Source organism: Mesoplodon densirostris, chromosome 15 (genome assembly GCF_025265405.1).
Source record: "Mesoplodon densirostris isolate mMesDen1 chromosome 15, mMesDen1 primary haplotype, whole genome shotgun sequence".
Lineage (NCBI taxonomy): Eukaryota > Metazoa > Chordata > Mammalia > Artiodactyla > Ziphiidae > Mesoplodon > Mesoplodon densirostris.
Genome location: NC_082675.1, coordinates 38,772,175 through 38,785,588, shown reverse-complemented (window position 1 = coordinate 38,785,588; position 13,414 = coordinate 38,772,175). Strand labels below are relative to the sequence as shown.

General features: G+C 40.1%; 1 protein-coding gene across 3 annotated transcripts in view; it reads right to left on the bottom strand.

Moving 5' to 3' along the window:
* The window catches only part of GREB1L (GREB1 like retinoic acid receptor coactivator), a 123,532-nt gene that overhangs the window by 58,410 nt on the left and 51,708 nt on the right, over positions 1 to 13,414 (bottom strand). For 2 of the 3 annotated variants that reach the window (XM_060119001.1, XM_060119002.1), the window contains 7 exons: positions 11,648 to 11,764; positions 10,928 to 11,047; positions 9,759 to 9,896; positions 7,987 to 8,172; positions 3,446 to 3,772; positions 2,279 to 2,407; positions 1,606 to 1,740 (listed from right to left, as the gene is read on the bottom strand). In XM_060119001.1, coding sequence (XP_059974984.1) covers positions 1,606 to 1,740; positions 2,279 to 2,407; positions 3,446 to 3,772; positions 7,987 to 8,172; positions 9,759 to 9,896; positions 10,928 to 11,047; positions 11,648 to 11,764 — 1,152 coding nt within the window. The remainder of the gene's footprint in view (positions 1 to 1,605; positions 1,741 to 2,278; positions 2,408 to 3,445; positions 3,773 to 7,986; positions 8,173 to 9,758; positions 9,897 to 10,927; positions 11,048 to 11,647; positions 11,765 to 13,414) is intronic. The other variant, XM_060119003.1, reaches the window with a different exon arrangement.

Sequence of the window (13,414 nt, the reverse complement as noted above, 5' to 3'; positions counted from 1 at the left end):
TACACATGCGTGCATGCACACACACACATAATGAGAGACAGGCTTAGTCAGCTAAACACCTGAGCAGAAACATTTAATGCTTCTTGAAAGGGCTGGTTTTTATCAGGAACACATGTGGAAGTCTGACTGGAACACACAAGGGCCCAATTAACCTGTGCTAATGAATGTTTTCTAAAATCAAGCTGCAATACTTCCCAGGCAAAGACGGTAGTCATGGGACCCCAGCCACCATGGAACACTGACAGTGAGTGGAGATTTATACAGGTGGGTGTCTCCCTACTGGCTGAGAGAACCTACTAGAAAAGCCCCAAACTGCATCTTTTAATAATAGCCCAAATAGTTTTTGACCCACAAAGATTACCAATCAAAATTAAAATCTGTCTTTGGATAGTTAGGTTGTTGTTTCTTTCATTTTGCGGTTAGATGAATGGGGACTAACACAGGGGATGGCATAGCTTTGTAGAATTGAACTTAACAAATTTTGAAGTTGGAGGAAACCTAAAAATATCTTTAAGCAATGTTTCTTTTCTTTTTCTTTTTTTTTTAACCACCAAGATCTCTTATTTATTATTATTTTAAGCTTAATTTTTTTTTTTTTTTTTTTTTTTTGGCCACATAGCTTGCGAGGTCTTAATTCCCTGACCAGGGATTGAACCCAGGGCACCAGGGAATTCCTGAGCAATGTTTCTTAAACAGGGAATCAAGGATATGTACATGGGCATCTGAGAACTTCAAAATTTTAACTTTGTTCACATAACACATTTTAGATCATCTGGATGATCACTTTATTGTCATGCAATGTCCAGAAGTCAAAAACTTTTGCCTGAGCTGATGCCAAGCCATGCTACTTTTCTTGCTGTCATCCTAATGCATAAAGGATGCATTCCCACCAAGTGGAAGCCAAAAGGCTGTCAGCATCCACTTGTATGGATCTGCTTCGTATCCATCCTTCTCCTGTTCTCTGTTCTGTCCTTTCTTATATTGTCCCTATTGAACAGGGAACTGGGGAAGGATTTGAACCTAAAGGAATCCAATCTAGCGATTGAACTCCTCACCCCTGGTCCCACCGTCCCCCTTGGCATTCTGCAAGCTCGTTGTAGGTCAGATGATATGTCAGTGTTTCTGCTCCAGCTGCCAGGAAGACCTTGCTAACCCTAAGATTATGTGTGTTTTACACATTGGAGAGTAGATGCAGGGAGCAGAGAGCCAGGAGCCCTGCCCAGACTGTAGTCTAGATTCTTTCAAGTAGTTCTTTGAAGTCCTACATGAGCACCCACAGTGGTGAGCACAGCTGGTGGAGTTAAGGAGAGTACACCAAGGATCCCCGCTCCCCCCCAAAAAACAAAAACAAAGAGAGGCACTGCTTAAAATAAAGTCTTCGGCTTTGATTTTAATTCTAGGAGACATTTACTAAGAACAAAGGCATTGGGCCCAGGCCACAGGGTAAGGCATTTTTAACTTGAGCCAGATTTATCATGTAGATAATGAGGAAAGGCCTGTCATAGTCTGTGACTTGAAGACAAGACCTCAAAACCCTCAGAACGACTTAGCTTCTATGTCTGTCCTGAGGATTAGTTTCCTCCTTTTGGCCTGTGGTGACATTACCCAGGTTCTGCGTGGGGATCATAGCAGCAGCCTCCTGAGGTGACACACATTCATTAAGGTCTCCATTGAAAGGGGTCACCACACTATCTCCTCTTCTCTGTTGCATTTTTTCTAGCAGCTTGTCTAGGTCATCACCTATTACAAAATAAAGTGGAGATAAGAACGTCACAAGGAATGACATGTTTGTATGTCTCCAAGTTGGGCAGTTAACGCTGGGCTCCCGTCGAGATCTGTTGGTCATCCCACTTTTCACGTCGGAATTTACACTCAGCCACCCCTGTAGCAGGATCTCGGTAGCCAGAGCTGCCCTCATTTGTATCGTGCTTACAGGTTCCATGCTCCCACATACTAAATCTCTCTCAGCCCCTATAGTACTCAGAGCAGGCAGGAAGGGATCATTATATCTCCATTTGACGTATTAGAAAACTGAGATCTGGGGAGGCAGAGCGTTGCCCAAGGTCACACAACAAAGCAGGGGCTGAGCTGAGGCCTCACATCCTTGTGCCTGGACCCCTTTGCTGTGTCAGTAACAAAATGCTTGGGAGAAACCATTCCAAATGAGGGAAGATCAGCGGGCAAGCTTAAGCTCCACACTCAGCTCACACTAAGATTTAAATTCAGAAAATCACGCAGCCAGGGGCCGGCGGTGTTGCTGAATCTGACTGCCACTCACCTAATGATGTGGTTTTGAAATGCGATGCCAGGAAACTGACCTTTCCTGTGATGAGCTCATAACTAATTTCTTTCAAAAACTCACTTGTGGTGAGCATGCTCTCCGCCAGAGCTCTGGACTGATGCTGACCTGCAGAACAGAGGGGGAGACAACATGCCAGTGAACAAATGTTCACCGGGAAGTGATTTAGAACAGCAAGAACTGGAAACACAACTAAAGTATGTAGCTAGAGGGACTTGGCTAAGAAAAGTATGGCACATCAAAAGATGGGCAATTATACAGCATTTGAAATGACAGTTTCAAAATTTCATTTGAAAAGTTTATAATACAAAGTTAGGTGATCAAGGGAATAAAATAACATACCTTATGTTTGTAATGGTGAGAACATACCATGCATCTATTTAAAAGACTCAGGAGGAATGTGAAAAACCTTTTAAAAATTGTGTCTGCATGGCTATTATGAATATCAGTCTTAAAAATATAAACTTATGTGTTTTTTTACTAATGAAAATTAGAAAATGAATGTGTTACACTTTCTGATGAAGCTTTTTGAAAGAAATATGTATCACAGAGAGATGGGCAGGTGGGTTTGGTCAAAGCAAGAGGGCTTGGCCCCTTTGCTAGGAAGAGGTGAGAGCCATTCACTGAGAGGAGAAAAGCAAAATTTGGTCCAAATGGCAACTCAGGACGGTGCCTGATAGAAAATCAGCACCAGAAACAAAAATCCATTTTGTAACATACCAACTTTCTGAACGTTTTCTTTAGGGTCAATGTTATAACATTAAATATCCTCTTAGTGAAGAGGTGAATATATGAGCTAAGTTCCTGGCAAATATGATTAACTGGCTTAAACCACCTGTGGCAATGGCTTTATCACATGCTAGAGTGGTAACATTTCCAAAACATCTTAAGGACAGAAGTTACATGAGACAAGGGTATCTGTTACTAGGGTGTGCTTTGAAATAATGCTCCCACAACCAGCTGACAGGGACAACAGCCAAACTAAGGGCTACAAAAATCTGATCTGAGGAGCAAAGGAAAAGTTAAAATTAGGAGGAAGAACCCAAGTTGGAGCCCTTGACCAGAGATTAATTACATGGAAGCCTGAAATACCCCATTAGTATTATTCAAATGGGCAGATGATGAATGAATGAAAAAGTTACTCACCTAATACTACCACACAAAACTCATTTCCTCTGATTTTCGATGCACAAATTGTCACAACATAATCTGGTAGTTTTTGATAGTGTCTCATTTCACTGAGAGTCCTCAATGTCTCTGAAATGCCCTCCGCCAAGGAGTTCTGGGTCACAATCACATGAACCAAGTCTTGAGATACGCTGGCAATTAATCTAGCCAGCCAGGGGAGTTGTCCTGGTGACACAGGTGTGCACTGACCACCCATCTGCAGGGCTCTCTCTCTCAGAGTAAATTCCTGCATAGCTTTCAGCATAATTTGCTCAAATTCTTCCCTGAGAGGTATCTGATCAGGACCTAAATTGAGGAGAATTACAGCTAGAATTTTTTTTTTTTAATCACAGCTAGAAAAGACACACACACACACACACACACACACACACACACATCAGAGTGCAGTCTATTCCAGCTGGCAAATAAGCTCTTTTTCCTGTAGTGGCCTCAAGTATACTGCCTCTACTAACCATTTTCCATTGCTAAATTACCTTCTCTCTTTTCTGTTTGCCTTGATACACATTTTTTTAAAATGCAGACTTCTATTCTTGATATCTTTCAAAGAAGATGTGCTCAGAGACAGTATCAATTCCACTGTATGCCTTGGGAGATGGTCACTGAAGGTGGTATTTTTGTTGACATATTAAACTTGGCGTTACAGAAATAGTTAATGACTAACGAAGCAAGAAGCTAACCTACTTGTATATAATCAGCTTCAGCCTTCACTCATTTCTCATTTTATTCATAGGTACCTTAAAAAAACATTTTAATGTATTGCCTCTATACCTAATTTTGAGAATACTGTCCACGAGGAAAACTAAGTTTAATTATTTTTCACTCCCAATTTATATTTAGGCAGTTCCATGCTTTCCCCAGATAGAGAATGCTCTCATCACCTAGCTATTCCCCAGGGTTCTGGGTTAAGAATGGCATGTGGCCCTCTTCCCTGGCCGAGGTTCTGGTTAAGCTTACATGGGTGATCTGTGGTCCCTGGAATTAGAGGTATTTTGTTTCTCTTTAGAAACTCAACCAGTCTTTTTGTTTGTTTGTTTGTTTTTTGGCTGAGCCGCGCAGCTTGTGGAATCTTACCTTCCCTACCAGGGATCGAATCCATGCCCCCTGCATTGGAGGCACAGAGTCTTACTCACTGGGCCGCCAGGGAAGTCCCTCAACCAGTCTTTAAGACAAAATAAGCAAGTCAGTGTCTGGCATCCAAGTGACACAAATGAATTCCTACACTTAGTTTAAATTGAAACCGGCTAGACGATGTTCACTCCTGCTACTCAAAGGCATTTCTTTTGCTGTGCAGACCTGAGATTTGAAACTCATCCTCCTGAAACAGATATAGACCCCCTCCGTGTCTGTGATCTGAGATCAAGCAATAGCTTCAGAATCCAAAGCCAAAATCCCCTTGCAAAGAATACAGGGATGAGGGACTGGACTTCTGTATGGGAACGAGGCACCTGAGTGAGTCAGAAACCTTTCCTTCCTCTAACGGGGGTTTAAGTGGCCTCCCTGGACCCTGCCCATCTTCTCAGGGAAAGTTAAAAAAATTCAAGTTTAGTAATGGATAGGATAAGGAAAATTAAATAAAATATACATTTTAAAAGTAAACAATTTTAATTGGAAAAAAACAGTTTTTTCCAGGATTGGCTGGAGCCAGAGGGAAGCAGGAGAGTGAAGTCCTCACAGATTTTTCTCTACTATACATGGAAAGAGGGCAAGAAAATGGCAATGCTTACATAGTGTTTATGTTTCCGTGCCTTCCCCAATCCCTTACTAGTGGATGCCTTATTATCACCTGGGAGCCACCAAAGCTTCTGATCTTCATTTAACTTTATCAAATTAGCACCACAGTTCGTGGCCACTGAGTACACACTTAGCAGTGAGCTCAAAGCGCAAGATCTGTACTGACTGCATGGAGAATAAGGGAAGATGCTCATGTACTTAAAGCTTTCTTCCATCAGAACAAATGACAGCTCAAAAGCATGTGGCTGTGACTTCTCCAGTTCCCTCCTGCCTCTCATAGACAATCTGAGGAGGCTGGTTAATAGGTGTGTCCATAAGGCCCCCTCCAAACTGCCATGGAGTAACATTTTCTGTTAGGCAGCATAATTAATTCCAGATACAAAGGCATTCTGGGAAAATAAAATATCAAACATGTCCATAGCGTTCTCGGTTGCCTTAAAACTCACTTTTACAGTTTTGACTGAATTACTGTTAAGAATTGAGAAATGGAGGAAAATGTATCAAAGTTTAAATGAGGTAAGAAACTTTTTAGAGTAAATTGCCCTGCTTCCAATCACCTCCTGTCATTTCTGCATCCTTAGCCTTTACAGCTAAATTGCAGGAGCCTTTTCTCCACTTTTCACAAGCTTGATAATATATAGTAATTCTTTTCTTCAAATGCTTATCTCCAGTAACTCAGTGTAGCCCAGGCATCAGGTCTGAAGGCTTTTCAGATAGAGCCATCATAATAGGAAAAGACAAGGTTCCAACAGACTCAGAGTCCTCCAAGAATCTCTGGATTTGCTGATTTCATTATCTACTTCAAAAGATTTTCAGGTTGTGAAATAACAGAGACTTTTTTTAAAAAGTGATTGTAGTGGAAAGGTCTGTTCTTTCTGAAAAATCTTGCTTTTCTTCTTCTCTGTTACCTTCAGATAACTGAGCCATCCAAGTATTACACCTGTCCTTTTAGAAGTTTGTATTTATTTTTTCAAATGTCAATTTATAATCTGTAGCATATGTGAAAATATTCTTGCTGCCTTCTTCAAAACTTCTGAAGGCAAAAAAAAAAAAAAAAAAAAAATTAAGGACTCCAGAAGAGTTAAAGAGAAGAGATGTCTCAATGTACAAAATTTAGATTAAGAAGAAGAAATATCTATTTATGTTGGACATTGAGAAACATAATTAATTGGTTGCAAGTAAAACTCTGGAGAGAACTGATCCTGCAGGGCAGAGAAGAGTTTTGTCTAATTGAATGGAGATTGTTCTATTTTTTAAGAAAGAGCTTTTACTAATTTAAGGAAAGAGGTTTTGTTTTGACCATTTAGTTCCTTTAATTAACTTGGACTTTGACTATTTAAATTGGTATTGAGGTTTTTTAAAATGCTATACTGATAGGCTTGGTTAACTAAAATAGCATTACTTTATGTGGCCTTATATAACTGATTCTGGATACATCTAGAAGCTAGTTTTTCATCTTGGAACACGGTTGAAAGTCAGTATGTATCAATTAAAATTATGACATCAAATGTCAGACCCGGGTGATTTTTATAATTTTATTACCTACTAATAAAAATGATTAGCAAGTCCTAGATTTATCATGAAAGTGGCTCATGAGATACCTGAAGCCTTGCAAGTTTCAAAAGCCCGTGTCAAAGCAGATCCCATATCAAAGTAGCTTCCATGTCAAAGCAGGCCTTTGGGCTCTCAGGGTACTAAGAGTTGCAGCCATGATTGCTAGCTGACGCTCCAAAGACTGAAGCTGAAGCGTGTGTGTGTGTGTGTGTGTGTGTGTGCGTGTGTGTGTGTGTGTGCGTGTGTGTGTGTTTAACATTGTTTGGCCCATGTTTTTTATTATTTAACACCAAAGTATTTTAAAACATTAAAAAAAATTCACAAGAGTGCAGATAAAATTTTTAATGTGTAATTTTACATCTTGAACATTTTCCTAAGTAAATTAGTGGTTTGAAGTCCTGGAGTAGGTATATAATTAGGCTGCATATTAGATGGCCTACTGCAGTTTGCAAAATAAAGGACATTGCAATGTAAATGCTGCGGAGCCACTAAAGTACTGTCAGGGCACCTGCATACACCCACTGTGGGGCTCAGGAGGAGATATCAAATAGAGGAAGTGAAGGGTTCATGACCTAGGTATCCCCTTACCCTAAAGCCCAGAAAACCTTCCAGGGAGGTCCAAGTTACTACCTCAATGAAAGGAAGCAGTTTGGGACTACATCAAAGGGATGGAGCTGGAGAAGAAAAAAATGGGTGTAGGGGCAGTGGATAAACAAGATAAAAAGGCTAAGTGGAAAATTGGAAAATAACTGTCTAACACAATGGCTACATTTGCATTCCAGATGGTAACTGCACTTTCAGAAAGGTGGCTTGGCCTGACTCACAAGGGAGGTACCCATGGCACAGCCCTTGGACAGTCTGCCTACATCAACTACTTTGGAGACTTTAGGACCATTATGGCACTGGACACCAGGTGGAGCAATTTATCTCTTCTAGGATCCAAAGAAGCAAAGCCAGCAGCAAGGGAGGCTAGATCTGAGAGAAATAGGGGGGAGAAAAAGAAATAGGAAAGAGAAGGAAAGGAGTAGGAAAGAAATGGAGGAGAGGAAAGGGAAAAGCCATAGAGAATGGGGTTGAAGAAAAAGAATGTTAGACGTGAAAGAGGGGAAAGTAAGAGGTGGATAAATGTGAGAAAGTGGGTAAAAAAGGAAAAATGTATGTTCCAAAAAAGAATTAAAATCGTCGCCGTCAAATGAGTATTGAAAATAGCTTACCCAGCCGCACGAGATACTGTATTGTCAGAAGAATCATGTTTTCCACGCTCAGGAGTTGGCTGCCAGTCAAACCTAACTGTTCCAAATCTTTGTTTTCCAACTGTGGAATCTTGTAGCAATTCACCAGCAGAGGACTCACAACAATGTCACCAACATTTCCATAGAAATAGGGTAAAGTGCCATAGCCTGCCCCAATAGAAGCAGGTCAGTAAAGTTCAACATTTCTTTTTGAGGTCCAACCAGGTATATTTGCTCAACTAGGATCAACGATGCTTAACAAAGTTCCCTGCCCTCTGAGATGGCTACCAAACAAATCACTCAAATATATCAATCCCAGGGAATTCATGCGAATGCTCTAAATTCTAAATTCTACCCTTTCATTAAATTAGAAGAACAAGAAGCAAAATACTCAAATTATATTAATACTCAAACTATATTATATAAGAGACATGTTAATATTATATCTCTGCCATAGAGGACTGATGAGAGTTTGCAGAAACATCTCTGTACCCTTTGTAAAACTGCAAGAATAAAATGTTTTCAGATAAAATTCCTGATCAAGTTTCTTTTCAGAAAAGAAGTCAGAAAACAAACAAACAGACAAGCTACAATAACATGTGTCACTTCTTAAGGTTTTCTTTTAAAAAATTTAAGCTAAATTCATTGATCAACAGCAATATTCTTCCAGTTGCAGGGACTTGGAGGTTCTTACTCTTTTTGCTATCTTAGCCATTTTTGTTGTGTTCTCTTCCTAATTGTCAGTAAACAGCCTTAAATCATCTTAGAAGTAGATAGGACACAAACGTGTTGAAAATACACCCTGTATTGGTGGTATGGTGAAGAGAACAGTCCCTCTGTGAGTCTTTCTAAAAGGCAGACACCAAAGGGTCCTCATGTTTTATGTATCTTTCCAAGGCTTAGTTGCACTGTGCATGCAATTCAAATGTTCAGTAAGAACTTCCTGACTATATGGAATTTAAACAACTGGGATTCCCCCTAGTGCCTATAGGTCCAGGAGCAGTGGATAGGGCAGCCTGATAAAGAACAGGGCTCAAAGCAAAACCATCCATGTCTGGCTCAAGCCAACTGCAAGAAACAGATAACACCATAGACATACCATAGACATACCATAAAGATCTAGTGGGCTTAAACACCCTATCTGTTTAGTCCCGAAGGTAAAGCCGGCAGTGTTCTTCTTCTGGCCTAGGCTAGCCCCCCGACGAGGGCACTCTTGATGTGGGTATGAAAGGCTCTAAATTAGTCATGGCATCTAGGGACCCCTACATTTCTACACCTCCATTTATAGAGAGCTTGGAAAGGCTCTCACTCCTAAATGCTTCCCCATGGTTTAGATCTGCAGCTCTGGGGCCTCTTGGTTCTCCCAAGTGGGGCCTCTTCGCTGGCTCAGCTTGTTCCTTTTTTCTGCCATTTGGCTCCCTTTGACTGAAATGAGCCCTCCCCAACCTTGTCTGCTCTCATCCACCCCTCAGTTCCCCAGCTGAAACATCACCTCTGAGATGAAGGAGAGCTTGACTGTGAACCTCTAGAATGCCCCACTAAAGAGTGCTCCTTGTGGGCAAAAAGACTTTGCCTTATTCCCAACTTCTAGTCCCATGTTTAGGATATCATGAAGGAGCTGACCAATAAGTGCTTAAAGAATTAATAGATGGATCAACAGATACCTTCATGAACACATGAATAGACACGCAATGAAATGGAGGATTGTTCCTAGATTCCAGCAGACACAGGTAACTTGGAATTCCTTTCCTTACCTATCAGGATTACTGGTCTAACTCCTGAGTTACTCAGCAGATTTTCAGGAACAATTACAGTTTCCCCTGCAGGAATGGGTCGAGGTTGTAAAATTCCAGTTAATGGGGTCTGTGGAACTGGGGCAGATAAAAGGGACTCTGGAAAAAAAGTTGTTTGACAAGAAGGATTAGATAGGAAGGATAAATGAAATATAGTTGAAATCAACACAGCGTTAATACTTTTAATATGCAAGTTTTATAAGTCTAATGGCTTTTTTATTAAAGTAATTTGTGTTTATTGTATAAAATAAGAAGTGAGAAAAACAAACAAAAATATCAACCATTATCAAATCGTCTGGAGATAACTACTATTTAGCATTTTGGCAGTTTTTCCTTCTAGTTGTTTTTCCACATACAGTATTTTGGATTCTGTTTTGTATTTTATCTCCCCCCACCCTAGATTATCAAGGCATATCGACTCATTACAGAAAATGTGAAAAGTATAGAAAAGTGAGAATAAGAATAAATTCATCATTAATCAGTACTACCTAGAGGCAACCACAGTAACATACCGGCATAATTCTTTCTGTATTTATCATTTCTCTGTAGATTTTAGAATCATTTTTTAAACAAATGTAAATTTTTAAAGAACCCCATCTATGTCTTAGAATTGGTATATTTACATTTGTCTGTGTTTCATACAGCAAGGTAGATGAGCAGTTGAACATTTAATTGTAAGCACCAAATGGCCACAGCTTGGATATTATAAAGGAGAACCAGCTGGTTTTTCAGGATTCTGGTCACAGACTGAACCGTCCAATTCAGAAATAATAAGTATAGGTCACATAAGGAACCAGATCACAGGAGGATACATCAAATACCACTATTGGCAAAGCAAGTTCATTTATGCTCTATAATGGTGGATTGGTAGCATCACGCCCTACATAAAGAGTGGTTTATTGATACTATAGTGTAAAACAAAGATAGATGGTGAATCAAGATCTTTCGTGATGGCACATGTGCTTATAGGGATGGCAGATGTGATGGGGACAAAATATTAGCTGCTATAGTACTGGACACAAAAGTTAGTTAAGGAAATTTATTTTCAAGTGTTCATGGAAAGAACGAGAGTAGCAGATACCTTTGTTAATTTAAGGAAACTTAAAACCCATCTTCTGTTGAAATCTTACCAGTTCTTGAAAGAGGGCGAACTGCAGGAATAGGTACAACTAAACCAGGTTGGGGGACAGGTGACCCAGGATACCATCCTCGGTGTCGTTTCTTTGGTGGTCCAGAAATGAACATGGTAGCTGAATACAAAAAGAAAGATGAGCCTTGTCCTTAGTAATGGAAGAAGAGAAAGAAGCCAAAGTAACATAGGACCTTTACTATGATTATACTCAGAAAGTCGAAGTCACTTTTCTAGAGGTAAAGATAAAGTTAGAAAAAGTCACACACTAACAGCACTAACAGCTGCAGGCTGTTTTACAATGCACCGTTTCACCCAGATTATTTCATCTGATTCTATCAACAATCAACAACGCTGTGAAGTTGTAGGACAACTACATTGTTATACCCGTTCTGTAGATGGTGAAAGGAAGGCTCACATTTACCCAGTCACACAACAGTGAGGAACTTTGAACCCTGTACTTTGGTCATCAAAGCCCATGGCTTTTCAAGACACTTCTTAATATTTGTTTCAATGTTATTTCCTAGGTAGGCCTACCCTTGTAGAATCACCAAGCTATGTAATCGTAATTGTTCATACCAATCATAAATTTTCAAAACATTGTACAAGAAGCTAAGGAAAAACTGGGAGTGTGGTGCCAGATAATTAATCATTCCAAACTCTCTGGAGCACTTCTTCCATAATTAAGTGCTATTTCAAAATTCTAAGATGGGTATTGTACCTTGGTCTCCTGAGGCAAAGCTAGGTCTTGGTGACAAAGAGTAATTCCCTGGGCGGGCTGGAGTGGAGCTAGACGCACTGCTCTTTCCTCCATGGCTACTGTTTCCATTAGCAGCATCTGTAGTACACAAGAGGAGCCACTCAGAACAGAGTCTGGGCAGGACACTGCTTTCTGTGATGCTACAACCATATGACAAACCTCACATAGGATTCAAAGGAATCCCACTGACAGAACAGCCCAGTTGTACATAGCCAACTACAACCATCAGAGTAGTACTTTAACTAACATGAAATGTCACCCAAAATAATTTTCTAGGACCCCAAGAGATCCTTCAGAATTATTTTCAGTGAAGTCTTTGGAGGTGGTGGGTAGAAAAGAAGAGAAAACTTTTTTTTTTTACCTTTTATCATGGAAATTTTCAAACATATATAAAAGCAGAGAGAATGGTACATAAACTATGTACCCATCACCCAGCTTCAACATTTATCAACATGTGGCCAATCCTGCTTTATTTATACTCCCTATCTTTTCCCCCCACCCACATACACACATATGGGCTCTGGATTATTTTGAAGCAAACTCATTTGTCATATCATTTCATCCATAAATACTTTTGTATGTGTTTCTAAAAGAAAAAGACTCTTAAAAAACATAACTGGGTTCTTTTTTTTTTTTTTTTTTTTTTTTTGCGTTACGCGGGCCTCTCACTGCTGTGGCCTCTCCCGTTGCGGAGCACAGGCTCCGGACGCGCAGGCCCAGCGGCCATGGCTCACGGGCCCAGCCGCTCCGCGGCATGTGGGATCTTCCCGGACCGGGGCACGAACCCGCGTCCCCTGCATCGGCAGGCGGACTCTCAACCACTGCGCCACCAGGGAAGCCCAACTGGGTTCTTTTTTATACTGAAAATTAACAATGATCAATAATTTCTTAATATCAAATAACCCATCAGTATTCAAATTTCTCCCAATCAGCTCAGAAATGGCTTCTTATATTTCTTGTTCAAACTGGGGTTCAAAAAATATCCACACACTGAATTTAGTTGCTATGTCCCTTAAACCTCTTTTAATCTATAGAATTCTTCTTCTTTTTCTTTCTAGCAATTAATTTGCTGAAAACCTGGCAGAATTTCTCATTTCCTGTATTTTGCTGATTGGATATCCATGGTGTCATTTGATGTCTCCTCTAATTCCTAAACTAATCATTAGATATAGATGTTTGCTCAGATTCAAGTCTGATTTTTTTTGGCAAGAGTATCTCATAAGTCCTGTTGTATACTTCCATTAAGAGGCACATAATGACCAGTTTTCTCTTTTCTTGTGATGTTAAGATTCATCAGTGGGTTTAAGAGTTGTCAGCCTAATCTTCAAGTTACAAAGTTGTTCATCAGCCTCTCATCTGATGGTTTTAGCAATCATGATGATTACTGCCAAGATCCATAATTTCATTAATTTTTCTTCTATGCTGTAAAAACTTGGACTCCGTTTGTTCCAGTCTGTAATCTAAACAGAAGGCAGATTCTGCAAGAATTGTTGGACCAGAGTAAGAACAAAAGTGGTCTGGATAAATTATGATACCTCACTATTGGAAAGTTTCCAAGAATGATAGGTTCTCTTTCTCTTTATTTTTCTTCTACCTCTCTGACCATTTCTTTTTCTTAAACACTGAAATTTTCTACGGGTCTGCCTTTAGTTCACAGCTTGCCTTACCCTACATTTCTCCTTGGCTGTGACACTATTTACATGGTGATGTTAACCATATGCTGGTGGC